We start from the raw sequence: 19,475 nt of genomic DNA on the forward strand, positions 1-19,475 counted from the left end.
TGGTCTTCTCCATAAGCTTTCTTCTAACGGTGTATCTGGCAACGTATTTAAGATTATTGAATCCTTCCTTTCCAATCGTAGTATAAAAGTTGTCCTCGATAGACAGCACTCTTCTTTTTATTCTGTAACTATAGGGGTTCCTCAAGGTTCTATCCTTGGCCCTATACTCTTTTTAATTTACATTAACGATCTTCCAGATATTCTGACATCTAAGATGGCATTGTTTGCTGATGATAGTACCATTTATTCTTGTCATGATAAGAAGCCAACACTCTCTGATTGCTTGGAGGGGGCATTTAAGCTTGAAAAGAATCTTACTTCTGCTACAGCATGGGGCTCACAGTGGCTGGTGAACTTCAGTTAAGATAAAATTATATATAATGTAATATCTTTGATTACTAAATAAGCTAAACTATATAACACAATTATCAATAAGGCCTTTTCCATTTTTAATTTATTTAACTTTAGTCGTCTTTACTTGACGATATTTATTGCATTTGATTGAACTATCGATACTGGTATTTTTGAAATTTCTATTACCTGTTTTTTCACTTAAATAGGTTACGGGTAGGTAAATACGGCTCAAGTTTTCGACGGATAGTCAAAAACTTGATATTACTTTATTTTACACACACTCACACACACGGACGCACGAACGTAATTTAAAAAAATGACAATATTTTAGTTAAAACTAAAATAAGTTAAAACTAATTTAAATGAAATCGAAGAACCTCTCCTGAATCGTCCAGCAACATTCCGCTAATAATTTTTTCATTTCCACTCTCACTAGATTTTTCATTATTAACGCGGGATTGATATAAAATTATATCTTCTACTCTTATTACTAGGTTCTTAGGGGGTCGATTTAGATATTCTTTATGTGCAATAATTTCGCCCGACTTATTTCGAAATTCGAGTAACCGAATTCCGTTATTTGTGTGAAACATAAATGGTTGAGGGGCATGAGTTTCTTCGTAGCTAAAAAAAACAATAAAAATCAATTTAAAAAACTTTATTACAAAAAGTTAAAATATTTTGAAATTAAAAATGGTTTCAAGTTAAGATAGTAATTTACTTTATTTGAACTTCAAAATTAAATTCTTTCAAATTCAATTTTTTAACTTCAAAACTCAATGTTTTAACTTACTCATTTAGTTTTAGACCAAAACTGCCAACATATTTTCCAGCACTTCCGAATATCGTGTCAACCCAACGGTTTTCAGGTATTTTGTAATGTATAACGTTACCTCCGGCTCCACCCAGCCAGCGTGACGACTTATAATTAGATGAAATCTGAATCCCATCAACCCATGCTCCTGATCTCAACGTGATAGATGTAATTTTTTCATTTAAAGCGAGGTCAAACGTTGATCTTTTACAAAATGCGGACGATCCGTAAATTTGAGAGCATATTTCATTGTTATCTAAAAGCTTACCTATGTAAAAATATATGCATTATTTTAGTATATTATTATTTATAATGCATATATTTTTACCTATGTAAAAATATATGCATTACTTTAGTATTAGTTATCTTAGTAACTTATATTCATATTTACCTCCGATAAATTGTATTCCGCATAAATAAGTGTCCCAAAATAAAACAATGCCCTTTAAGTACAAGTTGTGTTTATTTAACCAAACTTTTGAGTCAAAATCAATTTGACTGGTCTGGGTACTAGGCCCATTATTACCAAACGGCCCTATTCTACCAGGTATCATTAACACTGGCGTTAACTCAGAAAAATAAACTTTATCACACACTAGATCTGTGGCCGAGGCACTGCGTGAGTTAAACCATCTAGATAATTAGAAAATTATTTTCAAAAAATATGTAAAGTATCTTATACCAAAGTGGTATAATTAGCTGGAGGAAGAACGAAGTAAAAATTTGTAGTAACATAATTTTTAATAAAACCTTCGAAGTAGCATAATTTTTAATAAAATACCGTAGTTATCATAATTTAAAGTTAACCAATCACATTCCACTTGTTAAAAAAACTATCCAATGATATTGTTTCATATTGAAACCAAAGTATTGCAAACATAAGGTTTAAATAATTGGTAAACAATATTTACTGATTTATTCATGGTATTCTTATGAGCGCTGAACGTCCGCAAAAGTTTACATGCTGGGTGATGGGTGGCAAAAAGATGTAAACAAATGTAAAAAAGCTGAAAAGTTTTTGTGCACCATACTGTGAATTTGGAGTTTGCTTACATTTTGCGATGCACATTTTATTACTGGTAAGTCAAGTCTTCTTGCGTGTTTTTATTAAATGTTTAAATAATGCGTAAACACATGGGCACTGGAAATAAAAAACTGTCTGTCTACGAATAAACGTTGAACATTTGATTGGCTCTTAAGAAAAAAGTACACAACTTTGCAAGGAATACTTTCAAATAAACTAATCAGTTGATGGAATATGTAATATATTATACTAAATGGTATTTTTATGGAATATGTTAATGAATTATACTTTATTTTATTATATAAACATACATAATTTGAAATTTCTGTTACCTGTTTTTTCACTTAAATAGGTTAGTCAAAAACTTGATATTACTTTATTTTACACACACTCACACACACAATGTAGAATTATATTTATCTATTCATTTAAAACTTTTTTTTAACTCTGGTCTTTTTGTGGCAACAATATGGGCAATACCATTTTCCAATTGGTTTGCTTGTGAGTCCAAGACAATTAAGATGATAGGTTTTTATAATGCTGTTTAAATTGAAACATTTAACTATAATACTCTTTCTAGTTTCATCACAAATACTGTCAAAGGGGGTTACTTTGGCCAGCGTGGGTAACTTTGGCCACACTTCGGTAAAAAGATTATCTAGCTTATAACTCCATTAAATATATATTTTTTCCCACTTTCATACATGCAAATCATAGATTACACTTTAACTTTAATTATTATGTGGGTATTTTGTTTATAATCTTTTTACCGAAGTGTGGCCAAAGTTACCCATGCTGGCCAAAGTAACCCCCTTTGACGGTACGTATTGTTTTAAAATTACTACTTTGTTTTAATACCTCGATATTTACAAAAGCATTATGAGTTCAAGAATACCATTTAGCAAGGAGTTCAGGCAATATTGTTAAGATAAAAAAACCTCTTGCTTTGTTTAACTTTTTAGTGAAAAGTTCTTTATCAACATAATATTTTTCAATTAGACTGGCTTCACTTCAAATAGACTGGTTTCACTATCATACACAATAAAATAACAAATCGGAATATTTGAATTTAACATTTGTAGCTGAACTTGATAATAATATTAAGAAGTTCTTTTTAAATAATGTTTTCCGTCATTTATTTCCATGCAAAAACTCTTTATTGTTATTTTCCAGTTTAAAGACATTTCTTTTTGTGCATTTAAATGGACGTTTGATCTCAACTATGTATTCATGAGGAAAGCATGTACATTTCATAATATTATCAAGAGTTGCTCTGAGGTATGGCCATCTGCGTGTTCTAAGCAATCTACAATCAAAAATCTCCAAGAGTTTGTGAGTTGTTTAAAGATTTTAAATAATTTTTAGCTACAATTTAATTATTACAACCATATTTTATTGCTTTGGTAATAAATTAATTTTTTGATGGATAAAAAATTTGCATTATTATATTTTTAGAAGGCATGGCTATATTAGAATGACAACAAGCTTTAAATTTACTAGCTGTTATAACCCCTGCAAGTGCTCTAAGTCATAAACTTGATTGAGATTGAGGTTTTGTATGATCTGAAATCAGTTTATTTCATCTTCACTTATTTCTATATCTGAAAAATTTTAATTTCAAAGTTGCACGAATTCATGATTTTAATTATTCATATTCTCCTTTGTAAAAGTTAAAAACAATTAAATTTAGTTTTGCAACTAAAGGTATATACTTACAACTGTATTCAGGAGTTACACGAAGAACTACACCATCTCTTGCGTTATCTAATATTTTGCTGTAAAGTTAGCAATTTCTGTCTTACTTAATATTGGAATAAAATCAGTAAAATTTATTTGTGAAAGTGACAAACAAAAAACTTTCTTAAGGTTTGGCGGCAACCAAGCACACAATTAAGATGTACAAGGATAATCATTATTTCTTTTTCGAAAATTAGATGTTAACGTTAAATAAAATGCTGTTCCAATATGAGAACAGACTTCGCCTAAACCAGTCATATATGTGCAATCTACATTTATAACTTCACTATCTTTTTGAACGCTAACGCATATTCTTGTTGAAGTAATAGCAAAAATGCTCTGACCATGTCTTACACGACTAGTAACTATATAAATAGACCTTACATCATGAATAAACTTTACAGGAACGTTGTGAACAAGACCACTGGTTACATAGTTGTAAGATTTAAGACCTTTGTATTATTTTAAATTATGACTTGTAAACTGACTGGGAAAGTTGATTAGGTAGCAGTATATATATTAGCAAAAATTGGATTACGGCATTTGTCTAATATACGTTATTAGTAAGTTTACAGTATTTTTCTGATAAAGAATACGGTTCAAAAATAATTTCTAGAACTGATTATTTTTCTTCGTATCCTTTTTTTTTGCTTCCAAAATTAAGACTCTCGTAATACTGTGATCGCATAATTGTGAGCAAATCAGAAACTAAATCGATTTCACCAGATCGGCTTTTAGTATCGTATATTCGTTTACATTTTTTTGCCACCCATCATGGCGGATAAAAACTTTTGCGGACGTTTGGCGTTCATATAAATATCATGAATAGTTAGTTCATAATTCGGCTTTTATGTCAAGTTTTTTAAAACGGCTGTTTTAAAAAACTTGACATAAAAGTAGTATTTATGCCGGATAATGAAAAAAGATACTTTATATTTTGCTATATTTAAAATATGGCTATCTGTTTCTAAAACCGGTAAAAATACTATGACACAAAATAAAATCCTGGAGGGATTTAATATGTTCCTTGCCGAAAAAACATTTTTTAAGAAAGTACCAAATCTATAGCTAAGCGGGGAAGCAAAGTTCAAACAGGTAGTAAAGGTTGGATAAAAATCCCTAATATTTGGGTACCGTAAACCGTTAATACTTTAAATAGCGGGGACAAATACTTTAAATAGCGGGGGTATACAAATCTATTTCAAGCTGTAATATGACAAGAATTTATATAAAACTGTTAAAACCTCAACGTTGTTTAGAAAAAAAAAACAACAACAAAAAAAAACAATTCTCCAGAAAACAAACGTCTGTTTATTATTGCTAGAAACCATTGTAAAAAGGTTTTATCTAACGCCAGAGCTCGCTATTCTCAGGTTATGAAATCTCGTATGTCATCACAAAAATTAGGCTCTCGTGACTTCTGGAGAATCTTTATGAGTATCAATAATAAGGGCAAATCTGTAATTCCACCTCTCTTGTATGGTTCAGACTGTCACCTCACCTAAAGACAAAGCTGAATTGTTTACTAAGAACTTTTCATCAATATCATCTCTTGATTCCACTAGTTGCGTTCTACCTGATATTGCCAACAAACAGGTTGATCCATTGCTTGACATTCGTATCACTCCAGCTTCTGTATCTAAAGTGATTTCCTGCTTAGACTCTTCTACAGCTTGTGGCCCGGACAACATACCTGTTATAGTCTTGCAGAAGTGTTCTCCGGAGCTGTTGTCTATACTCTCAAACCTATTCAACAAGTGCTTATCAGAGTCTTGTTTTCCAGCCTGCTGGAAAGCGGCATCTGTTATCTCTATTTTCAAAAATTCTGGAGAGCAATCTGATTCGTCTAACTACCGTCCCATTCTTTTTACCAGTCTTTTTCCTATCATAAGCAAGGTTTTTGAATCTTTAATTAACAAACACTTAATTTCTCAGCTTAAATCTTATAAGTTACTTTCTGAACATAGATATGGATTTCGATCTTGTCTTTCTGCAGCTGATTTGCTAACAGTAAAAACCGATAGGTTTTAACGCGCATTAGATAAAGGTGGAGAGGTTAAGGCCATCTTTCTTGACACTTCTAAAGCTTTTGATAAAGTTTGGCATGCTGGTCTTCTCCATAAGCTTTCTTCTAACGGTGTATCTGGCAACGTATTTAAGATTATTGAATCCTTCCTTTCCAATCGTAGTATAAAAGTTGTCCTCGATAGACAGCACTCTTCTTCTTATTCTGTAACTATAGGGGTTCCTCAAGGTTCTATCCTTGGCCCTATACTCTTTTTAATTTACATTAACGATCTTCCAGATATTCTGACATCTAAGATGGCATTGTTTGCTGATGATAGTACCATTTATTCTTGTCATGATAAGAAGCCAACACTCTCTAATTGCTTGGAGGGGGCATTTGAGCTTGAAAAGAATCTTACTTCTGCTACAGCATGGGGCTCACAGTTGCTGGTAAACTTCGGTTCAGATAAAACTCTTAAGATGAGAGTTTTATCTGAACTGAATAAAATTAGATAAACTGAATAAAATTAGATAAAAATTTTTTCAGCCAATCGTTATCGCAAAAATTTAGATCTTCCTACATTTATGAACGGTAATGTACTTGACGAGTCATCCACTTTTTCTGATCTTTCTTGGAAACCATATATTAAATCTGTTGCAAAATTAGCATTTGCTAAGGTTACATCTCTTTATCGAGCTCGACACTTTCTTACTTCGGATTCTATTCTCTATCTCTATAAATCTCAAACCCGCCCTTGTATGGAATACTGTTGTCATATCTGGGGCGGATCTTCTAATAATGCACTTTCTCTTTTAGACAAGATGCAAAAACGCATTGTAAACATTGTTGGATCTGCTCTAGCAGCCAACCTCCAACCATTATCACATCGTCGTAATGTTGCTTCTCTTTCTCTTTTCTACAAACACTTTAATGGGCACTGCTCTAAAGAGCTAGCGTCTCTTGTGCCATCTACTAAAATTAATTCTCGCGTTACTCGTCATTCAATAAAGTCTCATCCTTTTTCTGTGACTGTTTCTAAGTGCTCCAAAAACTCTTATTCGTCTAGTTTTTTTCCTCGATCATCAGTTCTTTGGAATTCGTTTCCTTCATCTTGCTTTCCTGATTCATATAATTTGCAATCCTTTAAGACGTCTGTCAATCGTTATCTTGCTCTTCAATCTTCATCTTTTCTCTTGCAGTAACTTCCAACTTTAATTAGTGGTTTCTTGCAGCCTTGTTGGAAGCAAAGATGTTTAAAAAAAAAAAAAAAATAGTAATAAGTTTTTGTGTAATAATTTTAGGCTTCGTTCTCCCTCACATTATAACTTTTTGCTTATACAGTATAGTAAAGTATTTGATTGAGTATATTGTTTTTTAAATATAAAATTGATATTACATGAAGAAAATATAAATAGCATACTTATGATAGTTAAGAATGATAGCAGATGCTCGATGCCAATGAGCGCCATTGTACTTAGCCAAATAACGTTCATTAGACAATGATGTACTTTGAAACTCATTCACTAAGTTATAATACATTAAATTGGTTAAAAAATATTTTTCTTAACTTATTTAGAAAAGTTTGTTTTTCAATTTGTAATAAAACGACAATCACTACACACTAAAAAATAAAGGTAGAAATTTTTAGTTATGGTAGGATATGTGATAAACCCTTAGTAAGGTGTAATTTTCTACCTTATAAGGTAGAAAATTATACCTTTAAGGTAGAAAATTGTATGACAAATAATTGTTTTTAATATAATTTTCTACCTTAAAAGGTAGAAAAATATACCTTACTAAGGGTATATCACATATCCTACCCTAAGGTAGAAATTTCTACCTTTTTTTTTTGTGTGTACTAATATTATCAAAGAAGTATAGTTACAGAATACCACCTGTTGAACCTTCAACAACAATATAAAAACAATTCATGTCATCGTGACCACGTGCCATAATACCAGACGGCGTATGAGCTAAATCAAAGCAATGGCCAAGTTCATGAATCGCTGCTCCTAGACTAGTTGAGTAGTTAGCCCAATGTGTTCCTCTGTAAACAGAAGTTAGAAATTATTTGAATGGTTGCAATAAGCTCAGTACGTAATGCAAACCAAGAAACAGTGCAAAGGCTGTAGTTATTTCTAACTTTAAAATTGAGGACGAAAAAATGGAAACCAAAAGCACTTTGAGTCCCACTTTTACAACTAATCCCACAACAAAAATTATTTAAAATTTTTTTACAGTCGATTAAATTATGAGCAATTTTAAATTTTGATTAAAAAAGAATGTGTAATACAGTAAACTCCCAATAACCCGAACCCTCAATAACTCGAAATTCCAGAACTCTAAGTATTTTCAAATTTCCATAGAACCCCATTTCTCATAAAACTCGTTTAATAACTTGAACATTTGACAAGTCGAACCATTTTCTTCGTGCCTTGGAGTAGGGATGGCACTTCTACTTATTTTGATGTAAAAACGCGAATTGATTTTTAGCGTTAATTACTTTACATAACTCATATAATAATATATAATTTACTTACATTTAAAAGTAATTTGTTTTTTTTTACATAAATTATATAACGTGTAAAACTTAATTACTTAAGTTAAGTTTTTTAAATGAGTAACTGTTACTTGAAAAAGTAATTTACTTAAACAAGTAAAAGTTATTTGCATTTTTACTTTTACTTGTAAATGTAACTTACTTTTAAAGGTTAGTCGTGTAAAGTAAATTATTTTGAAAAGTAATTTTGGTTATAATTATGAGAAAAATTTACATGTAAATGTAATTTACTTTTTAAATGTAAAAAAAGTTATGAAGTAAACTTACGTAAATATATTTAAAAAACATTACACTTACTTTACAAAGTAAAATAAAACTACATCATGACAACAAATTACTTTTACGTGTAAAAGTAATTAATTAGCAAAAACAGCTTACATAAAAGTAATTTGAAAAAAATTGTTATTTACTTTTACAAATAAAATTAAATTTTTTCTTTGAAATTTTATACTTTACTTTGTAAGTAAGTAAAATGTAAGTTATATTATTTACTTTCTCAAAGAACAGTAATTTCATGTTGATTTAACATAAACTTTGAGATAGGTAGCGTATTCAAATCCATTGTCTGTTTGAGGGTACTTCTGGGTTATACTTCAGGTAATACTCTGATGTATGTGGGCAGTGTATGTGGTGGGGCATTGGGAAAGGATCTTTTTTCACGTATATCATAAAGGATAGTTCTATTATAATTAGGGGCAAATATAGTCAACATGCGGGTACACCAGTAGTGTAGAGACGGCCTTCCTGCCGCATGAGTGCTTATAGAGGCTGCTAAATAGTCATTGTTTTTTATATCTTTTTTTTTTGTTGAGCAGAAATAGGTTAGTGGCCATAGTAAAACTTTGGCGGAAGGAAGGGGGGGGGGGGAAGCATAATTTCTAAGCTATGGGTAATTCATGCATATGTAAACCTTGACTAAGTCACTGTTCGTCAGACCGCGCTTTTTCTCCAGTTTTTTTTCTTTGTATTTGCCTTTTCAATCAAGTATTTTGTTATGGTAATATGACGCAATATAACATTTTTGGTTTCCGCAAAGACATCGACTGCTAAAACAGTTTTCAAAAAAATTATAAGTCATTTAAACAATCTGATATAATTTATATGATTAAAGTAGTGTTTATCAGATATAATCTTTTGTTGCGTTTTATCATATATAATCTATTTAAAATAAGATGGTAAGGAAAGCTGTTCAATCGTCTACTATAGGTTGTGGACGCCCTAATAACCTCCTTTCGTTGCGTTGGTGTCCAACCCGGATGATTAAAAAAATAAAATCTTATTCAATTAAAATAGTGCTTTAGAATAAACTTGTATTTTTTTCAAACATTCCACACTACCTTCCAGACTAGCTAGAGCTCTGAAACTTCCAGCATTTGTGTAAATTTAATAAAAGTGCATCTTAAAATTGTTTTCAGAGCAAACTGGAGAACTCCAATTTTTTGAATCTTTTTTTTTTTTTTTTTTTTGATTTTACTTTACTTTATCTTGACAGCATTTGTGTAGCTCCAATGAACATGCGTGTTAAAATCCATATTTTTTTCTCTAATATTTTGTTTTTCTTTAAAGTTGGGGTTTATAAATTTTTAGAAAGAAAGATTTTTTGCAAAAAAGCTTTAAAAAGGCATTTTTTTGATTTGTTTTAGTATTAATTTTTTTTTCGGGAGCAAATAGGTTAGTGGCCCTAATAAAAATTTACCGTAAAGGAGCCGGGTATATTTGTAGCGATGCTGCTGCTTTTCGCTTCTCTTATTCAATTTTGTTGTTGTCAGGGCCGTCCAGAAGAGGTTTCTCAATTGGGGGAGGGTGTCCTATATATTTTTTTGCCAACTAGAGACACACACACACACACAAAAAAAAGGTCCTCGATATTTAACAGTTGCCAACAATACTTCAAAACTTGCCAATTGAAATGCTAAATGTGCAAATGTGCTAACTCAAATGCATATATAACAGCTTCACCAGGGGGGGGGGGGAGAGAAAACCCACTTCACCCCGTTCGGGACGGCTCTGGTCGTAACAACCACTCTAACAGAAATGAAAATTAATTTTTTTTTTTAAATTTATTTATTAATAGCTATTCATAAAACTGTTGTCTGGAATTAACAAATTTCAATTAGTCTATTCCAGACACAATTACTCCTTTATTATTCTATTATCTAACAGTTGTTCTAGTTAGTCAACAACCACGCTAAATAAAAGAAGCCATAATACAAAACTTATAATATTGCAAAATGCAGAGCCATTTCCAAAGCAGGAACAATAAACCAGACAGTCTTTTAAAAAACTTTTAAATAACTGGTATAAATAACATGAAGATTAATTAAAAAAAAAAAATTAAAGTTAAACACAACACAACAACCGCTTATTTTAATTAATTAATTATTATTATTATTTTTTTTATTATTCACCTCCTCAAGGCCGAGAAGACCACTACAGATAAGGAGGCTACTTAATAGTGGTTATAACCCTTTCTCAACTCTATAACTCCAAAACACGAACCTTGACGAACAGGGCCTCTCGCTTTTAAAGCGAGCGCTTTACCACTACACTACTACCGCATTTAATATAGCGAATTTAAACTACAACACTACCATATCTAATATAGCGAATTTAAAAGGATGGTTCAAAAAAGCGCACTTTTAAAATTATATGGTCGATTGTGAAGAAAAGTGTCTTGATGTTGTTTTATCATACAGATGAAATAACTTCAAGTTCTTTTTATGAGAAATTTTTGTTACTTTTTTATTTTAAATTTTCAAAAATTTAAAGTAAAAAAGTTAACAAAAGTGCAAATCACAATACTTAAACAACCAGATTCCAATCATATATTTAAAATCAGGTTTGCAGCAAGCTTTTTGTTTTTGTTTGAGAATTTAACTTTATGTAACAACATGGAGCAAACTCCAAACATTTTTATATTCATGTTTATTTTCAAGACTATTGCGATAATCGGAGTCTGTTAACAATAAAATGTTAACTTCCCCTAAAATGTTAACTTCCAATTTCATCGCTATTTTCATCGCTCTCACACTAATAGCATTTCATGCCATTAGTGTGAGAGTGATGAGTTTATAACATTTATATATAGGTGCATTTTTTTAACATTTTAAACTAAATTTAAGTTCATTAACAAGTCTCTAAGGTCATGCAATAACCTCTTAGTGTTTAAAAACTATGACCCCAATCATTTAGGGGATTTAAAATATTATCTTTAATTAAGTTATAAGTTCGTCTGACAATCAAATTCTGTTCCTCATTCAAAAGTTCGGAGCGAAAGTTAATTCAATTATTTTTTCGTGAATAAGTTTTTCCGTGAATCAAATGACGCGGACTTTGTTGAAGAATAACGAAGAAAATTAAGTTTTTATAAGTGACTTTAGTCTATAAGATCATTTGTATTTTTCAAACAATATTATAACATCGTTCAAATTATTCTTATTTTTATTATCATTAATTTGATAATTATCAAATTAATTTTTTTTTCAAATTTGATTTCGTCATTGTTTTTTTATTTTATTACAAAAAGACATTCTTTAATTCAGTGGTTGATTTTTAATTTTTATAATTTTTTTTTTCTAAATTTGCCGTTACAAATTATTACTTTTCTTTCGTAAAATATACGAATGGCGGGGCAAGAAGAAGACAAAAATAGTCTTATTGCCGAGCCCCTAAATATCTGTACATAATAAAGTCATTAAAAACTTGTCATTAAAAATTGATGATCATGGGTTTTTCTGAAGTTTGAGTTTAATAAGTTTATTTTAATTGACAATTATAGTTTTGTATTTTTTGGGAATATACAGTATCTAAAAAATTATATCTAAAAAATATACTGTATCTAAAAAATTATTATAAGTGTAGCTGAAATACCAAATTCTTTTGTTTTAGTATATTACACACCCTGTAAATATCCATGGCTAACATCACCCGAAAGGACCGAACAAATCCTTTTAGATGGGCATTAAATAGACCTAGTGTGAACATTTAGAGCTGTTTTTGAAATCTTTTAACTACGTCCGAGCCATTTTTTTCATTTTTAAGTTATATAGTGAAAATAACCAAAATCCAAGATTTTCCACAAAAAAAAACAGCTCAAAATCATAAATTACAGTGATTTTTTTAATTTGTAGGTATATAGAGATCATAATAAAATAATTTTAAGCCATTTCAAACATCCCAGAAGGTCAAATAATTATTGGAAACTAAAAAAAATTAATTTCATTTGAATTTAGTTACTTTGTAATGACTAAGCATCAGCAATGATTTTATGTACATGTACGCATGCACACACGCACGCACGCACGCATGCATGCACTAACTTTTCAAATTAAAAAGGGTTAAATCCTTCCCTGTCATCCCCCTTCCATTGGCATGAAGTACACAATAAGATTATGTACACAAAAAAATTGTGTACACATAAAGATTATCATGAAATTTATGAAATAAAAAACATTCATAATTATTTTTCCTTGTTGAATGAAGATCATTTTTTAAAATGAAGACATAAAGCATCAAAAATGCCAAATAAAGCAAAAACACATGAAGAATGCAGAAAGTCTGTTTGTTTTCTTTGTATGAGGAAAGGAGACCGAGAGTTAAATGACTTTATCATTGGAAAAATTCACAAATTGTTGAAAACAGACATTGACTTTGCAGATGAAAGAGTCCCACAGGCTATTTGCAATGCTTGCCGAACTCTCTTGCAAAAAAGAGATGCTGGGGACATGAGTGTTTCACTTCCTGCAATCTACAACTTCTCTGCAATCATTGTCAAGCCTTTGACACGAACATCTGGTCCATGTGACTGCCTCATTTGCCAAATAGCAAAACTCAAGCTCAACCAGAAACATCCCTTGGCACCAAAAGAACAGAACAGAAACCTTGACCAAGGTGAATCTTCTAAGCCTGGCCCTTCACCAAAGTCCCGCTTATAGTCATCAGAGAAAAGATGCGCACAATGTTTGTCCATTCTTGCAATAGGTTTCAGACATTCATGCACAATCGGAACAAGACACAAAAACTTGCAAGCATTGGTCCAATCAGATCCTGTTGGTGCTGAGCAAATTGCATCTGCCATCATCAGCTCAAAGGATGTATCTCCTGGAGGAACTGTCCGGCTGAGTCAAGCAAGAGGAGGGCAGTTTATTTCATTAACACCAGGTAATAATAAACTTCTGTGGGAATCACTTCTACTCATAACTATTGTTGTTGTAATCATTCACAAGTAACAAAAAGTTGTTAAATTTATTTCATTTGCTTTTTAGGCCCAGCATCTGCACGCAAATCAACTAGTTCAACACTTACAATGCAAAGCTTGTTAAAAGTTCAGTTGAACACAGGACTATCCAACACGGGAATGCGACAACTTGCCTCAACACTTAACAAAGCAACAGAAACTCGACTAGTTGAGCCATTTTTCCAGCAAAAGTTTGCTGCTGTAGGAAAATCGTTGAATGATTTCTTTCAACTATCAGTTGTCAACATTTCAGCAGAAAAAGGAAAAGCTGAAGAGAAGAGAACAATCATTCACTGCAAAAATCTTGAGGACTTAACCAACAAGGTGTTGTTGTCTAGGGAATACGGCTCCAATCATTTTGTCAAGCTTGGCATTGATGGAGGAGGATCATTCTTGAAAATGAGCTTAGCAGTTATCAAGGTAACTGATGAAGATGATGAAACAAGAAGTCCTCAACAAAAAAGTCTTCGCTTGCTGACAAGCTCATCTGCCCGAGACACAGGTGTCAAACGGCAGCTCATAGTTGCCATCGCTGAAAATGTTTCTGAAACATATGAGAACGTCAAATTGATGATGAACATCATTCAATTAAATGATGTTTCTTTCTGCATTTCATGCGATCTCAAGATGGCCAACATCATTTGCGGAATTCAATCCCATTCAAGTAAACACCCTTGTTGCTGGTGCAACATGGATTCTGACTATCTCTCAGAATGTGGAACATCCAGAAGTTTCGGATCAATCAAGGAGAGATTTGAAGCCTATGTTGCAGCTGGATCAGTTACAAAATCAGCAAAAGATTTTGACAATGTAATCCATCCACCACTTAAAATGGATGACTCAACACTCATTTTGGATGTGATTCCACCAATGGAACTCCATCTTCTTCTTGGAATTGTCAATCATCTTTTCAAGAATCTTTCTGAGTTATGGCCTGGTGCCAAAGAATGGCTAACTTTGCTGCACATTCAGCTCCAGCCATACCATGGCGGACACTTGGCTGGCAATGAATGCCATAAGCTTTTGCAAAACCTTGACATTCTCCAAAGAATGGCAGAAAAAGCTTGTGCCTATCAAGCATTTGGTTTCATTGAAACTCTAAGACATTTCAAAGAAGTTGTCACTTCATGCTTTGGAACAACTCTGCAGGAAAATTATAAAGAAACGATTCAGAAGTTTAAAACTTCTTTCCTATTCTTGCCAATATCGGTGACACCTAAGGTCCATGCTGTTTTCTACCATGTTTCTGAATTTGTAGAAAAACATCAAACCTCCCTCGGAATCTTCAACGAACAAGCAACCGAAGCAATGCATTCAAGGTTCAAGGTTCACTGGGAGCGGTACAAGCGCATCCCAACTCATCCAGAATATGGAAAACAACTCTTCAATTGTGTGACTATAACAGCAAGCATCTGTAACAAACAACACCTACAAACTCAACTTTTTCAGAAATATATGTTTTGGACTAAAAAAAATTAGAAATTGTAAATTTTAGAATTTTTTGAAAAATTTAAAAACTGTTTTTGGATTATGCATTTTGTGAAGAAAGCTTTTAATTCTAGTCTCAAATTTGCAATATGTAAGAATCTGTTTATTTTTTATCATAAATATTGTCCAGACCAAGCAAGTTGTGAAAATATACTTTATGGAATTTTACTTTATGGAATGGTTTAAAAAATATTATCCATGAAAATATAAATTAAACAAAATACAAAATTTAATTTTAAATTGATTTAAATACAAGCATTGCATGGTATTATACGATGTGGAAAGCAATGAAAAAAGGTTTCATAATTTGAAAATGCGGCGATTCCTTTTATCACCAAACCGATTAGAATTACTTAGTCAACAGCATCTTTAACTAATAGTATTATTAATAGTTACGTACTAATTAGGTCTTTCAATGTGTTGTTAAAAATCATATTAAACTCATTTAAAGACTTTATGGTAATTAAGGACAGGTTTAAACTTTCTCTCCTTAGTTTTTAAACAATAAATACATTTACGCAAAAAAACTTGTTAAAATGAACTAACTATTATGCCAATTATTTTCCTTTCAAATAAACTACCCTTTTTGAGTCTCCCATGGGTGTATGCGTCTTCTGCTAAGTGCCTTGTTTCAACTTTGTCTAAATTTCAGACCTTTCGAATGGTTGGCCAGAAAGTGAACATTTTTGAGACGGTTTGATTCAGAGAATGTTTATTATAGCTAAAACATGGACCGTAACTAGAGAAGGTTTTTATCATGGGCAGAAACCTATTATTGATATTTTCAAACTTTACAGGGACGAAGTACCTAAAATCGCGCAAATCATGCGGTAGTGGTAGAGCGCTCGCTTCATAAGCGAGAGGTTCCGAGTTCGATCCCCATCACGTCCCCTGTAGTACCGCGCTTAACTCGTTTCTCCGCGTAGCGGCCTTGTTCGTCAAGGTTTGTGTTTCGGAGTTATAGAGTTGATGGTTATACCATAAATAAGTAGCCTCCTCGTCTGTAGTGGCCTTCTCGGCCTTGAAGAGGTGAATTAACAAAAAAAAAAAAAAAAAAAAAATAAATCAAATGTTGCGGCAAACTAAATGTTAGTGCCTTAAAGTTTTACTTTTTTGCATTACTTTTGTACAAGATCCTGTAAAAGTTATTGTAAAATGTAAGTAAATTTATTTACTTACTTTATATAAATTACTTTTAATTTACTTTACAAATTATATAAAATGTAAGCTTACGTAATTTAAATTTTGTTTTATATAGTTTATTTTTAATAAAGATTTGTTATTACTTTTAATATAAAAAATTTCTACTTAAAAAATATTATTTTACTTGTAAAATTAACTTACATTTGGTAGCATATTACTTTTATGTAATTTACTTTCATATGCAAGTTACTTTTTAATATAACTTTTTTAAAATTAATTTAATTAGTTACTTTTATAGGTAAATGTAAATTACAGTTTGAGGAACTTTTATATTATTTGATGTGATTTTCAAATGTAAAATGTAAAAATTTTAAATGTAAAAGTAAACAGCTTTTTTATGTGACTTACTTTTACATGTAAAAGTAAATTACTTTTTGATGTAATCTTCTTTTACATAACTTACTTTTGAAAGTAAAAAAACTGACATTATAAAGTAAAAGTCGTTTCAAAAAAATTAATCACTTATACGGAAATGTAAATTTACATGAAACGTTTAAAATTACTTATGTAATTTACTTTTTGATAAAAATTAACTTACTCGTGTAAGTAAAAAAAAAATTAGTAAAAGAGCCATCCCTATCTTGGAGGTTCGAGCTATCGGGAGTTTTTACTGTATATAAAAATTAAATTGTAATAATTATGCAAATGATTGAGAGTATATTGTAAATATGTTATGGAACATTTATCATCAAAAATATTAGATTCCTTAAAAATATTAGATATTACCTTCCACAACTATCGTCAAACATGCACTTTCTGTCGATTAAAGTATTATCCGAAAATTTGAAATATATTTCTTCCATATGCGTAGCCCAGGTATGAAAGGAACCAGTTCCAAACAAGGCCATATCACCTCCACCGAGTGCAGCGTGACCAGTTACATATGACATAATTTTACCTATGGTGAAATTATTTTCTTCATTGGGAGCCTTGTAGCGAGTACATGACATAAAACACAAATACTTGGTGTTTGGTTTATTGATTTTTCTAGTGATTTCTAAATGAAGAATATTTTATTTACTATTTTTGACATCTCCATGTTACAATTTTACTTGCAAAAAATTATAAGCTCGCCTTCTATAAAGTATGAATAAAGACTGTCAGGAGACATGGTTTGAGCTTCATTTATATCCAAATCGCTGTACAATATATCAACAAACACAACACCTTCATTAGTTTCATATATTTCAAAAGTCTTTCTAGAAAACCCATGCTCGTACATTGATTCCGCGAAAAAGGTCTGCATTAATCGTACGTTCAATTGAATCTTTTTGAGAGCTTCATCTACATTATTTTCACGTGTTTTGTCAGGTGATATAAAAGATCCATCAGAATTTTTGCAAACAATATACACAGGAAGAACCTTTCTGAAAAATAAATGCACAAAAAGGACATAATTCCTTCGTAACAATAAATCATGATAAAAACAAAAATTTTAATTTTGTTTTTCGTTAAACAGAGCATTTGTTAGCTGAAGCCAACAATTTGATTGATCCATATTTAAAACAAAGAATTTTTCTGCGATAAGAACCCAACGTATTTGATTTAAGGGCATAAGTAATGAAAAAATTTAGAATAATGCAGATATTTAGTTTAAACATACTGCATTCTATTATTTTATTTACTAATAAAAACTGCTTTTACTACTCAGGCTAAGATGTAAAACAATTTTTCTTACAAATAATTTAATTTTGCATTTAAATGAATAAAACTTTAAAAATTAAATAAAAAATTTAAACGTTACTATATCAGTATACTTTCTACGTATGCAATTGAAAATAACGTGCATAACTTATGCACTCGAAAATAATATGCATAACTTATGCGAATTATAATCGAAAATAATATGCACATATTTCGATTGCATCAATAAAAAAATAATTCTAATTAAATGAAAGTAAAATTACAGTGGTAATCTTACTAGTACTATGTCAATAAAACCATTTTTATAATCGTCGTAAAACAGTTATCAACATTGTTGCATAACATATTATACCAACTATACCAGGGTTGTAAACATCGTTAAAACGACCAATATTACATTGGCCGCACCATAAATTTAGTAACTATAAATTTCTAAATTAAATTTTTAAACGTTTTCATTATTTATTTCTATTACCGTAATTTTGTCATTGCTTTTTTTTGTAGCCTATAAGCTGATCCTATTTGGGAGTGACGTAACTTTAATAATAATTTAGGAGTGACGCACAATTTATACTCAAGCAAACGTCAAACAAACATTACAATGTTTTTGATCAACAAAACATAGTATTCTAATATTTGAGTTGTAGCATAAAGCTTAAACCTAGTTCATTGTAATTAGAATAGTTAAAAAAAACATAAACACCTTGTTACCTCGGATTTTCAGATTTAAGATATATAACCTTAATAGTCAATGGCACGCAATCTTCGTTGGTCAAATGAACTTCATTCAACCCGACTGCAAGCTCTGCATACACTTTAAAGTACCCATTTAGTACAGGCCACTTGCGAACAATACCAAGAGACAAGCAGCTTAACCATGAAGCTTTACTTGTGCACTCTCCATGAAGGTATATGAGTGGGTAAGTTACAGTAATTTCTGTTTTGGTCAAATCATAGTTAAACAGTCTGAACATGGCAAAAGTAATTTCTTATTTTCTACAAATATCAAAAACAAATTGTCACTTTAAATTTTAGACTAACAATAAATAATTTTGGTTATATAAAAAAATATTTTTATGTAACACAATAAAATAATACGAATAAAATAAACGATACAAAAAAAAATGTGTGGATTTCTTCTTACAAATAAATTTCTTTCTACTTAAGTATTGTAGTATTTTTTGACTTTGTTTTAACTTTCTTACTCCTGTTTTTTTTTTTTTTTTATTACTATTATTTTAAAGCATTATACAAAAATAATTTATAAGAATAAATAACATTGTAACATATAGTTTGTTCGAACAGCAACAAACACGATTAAAAGAAAGAAAAAAATTTTTATATTACAAAAATCTATGAAAACAATGCGTGTGTACATTTGCATAATGAAATATAGTGCTCAATATT

The 19,475-nt window shown here is 30.8% G+C and overlaps 1 protein-coding gene across 1 annotated transcript; it reads right to left on the bottom strand.

The window, feature by feature from the left end:
* Positions 1–679: 679 nt before the first annotated feature.
* On the bottom strand, positions 680–19,099 carry LOC100199415 (uncharacterized). The gene is made up of 8 exons (XM_065807686.1): positions 18,780–19,099; positions 17,499–17,791; positions 17,151–17,421; positions 7,833–7,984; positions 7,358–7,460; positions 1,560–1,801; positions 1,148–1,436; positions 680–978 (listed from the first exon to the last, which is right to left on the bottom strand). The coding sequence occupies exons 1-8, from the start codon at positions 19,040–19,042 to the stop codon at positions 708–710; spliced, it is 1,884 nt and encodes a 627-aa protein (XP_065663758.1). The 5' UTR covers positions 19,043–19,099; the 3' UTR covers positions 680–707.
* Positions 19,100–19,475: the final 376 nt, after the last annotated feature.

This window comes from Hydra vulgaris, chromosome 10 (genome assembly GCF_038396675.1).
Source record: "Hydra vulgaris chromosome 10, alternate assembly HydraT2T_AEP".
NCBI classification, from domain to species: Eukaryota; Metazoa; Cnidaria; class Hydrozoa; order Anthoathecata; family Hydridae; genus Hydra; species Hydra vulgaris.

Bases quoted from the DNA above. Each gene is read 5' to 3' on its own strand.
- LOC100199415 (XM_065807686.1), bottom strand. From the start codon at position 19,042: ATGTTCAGACTGTTTAACTATGATTTGACCAAAACAGAAATTACTGTA. The intron at 7,461-7,832 runs GTGGTATTCTGT...ATTATAACTTAG, and splicing joins TGTTGTTGAAGGTTCAACAG to TGAATGAGTTTCAAAGTACA. The intron at 1,802-7,357 runs GTATGCTATTTA...CTAATTATCTAG, and splicing joins ATCATTCTTAACTATCATAA to ATGGTTTAACTCACGCAGTG.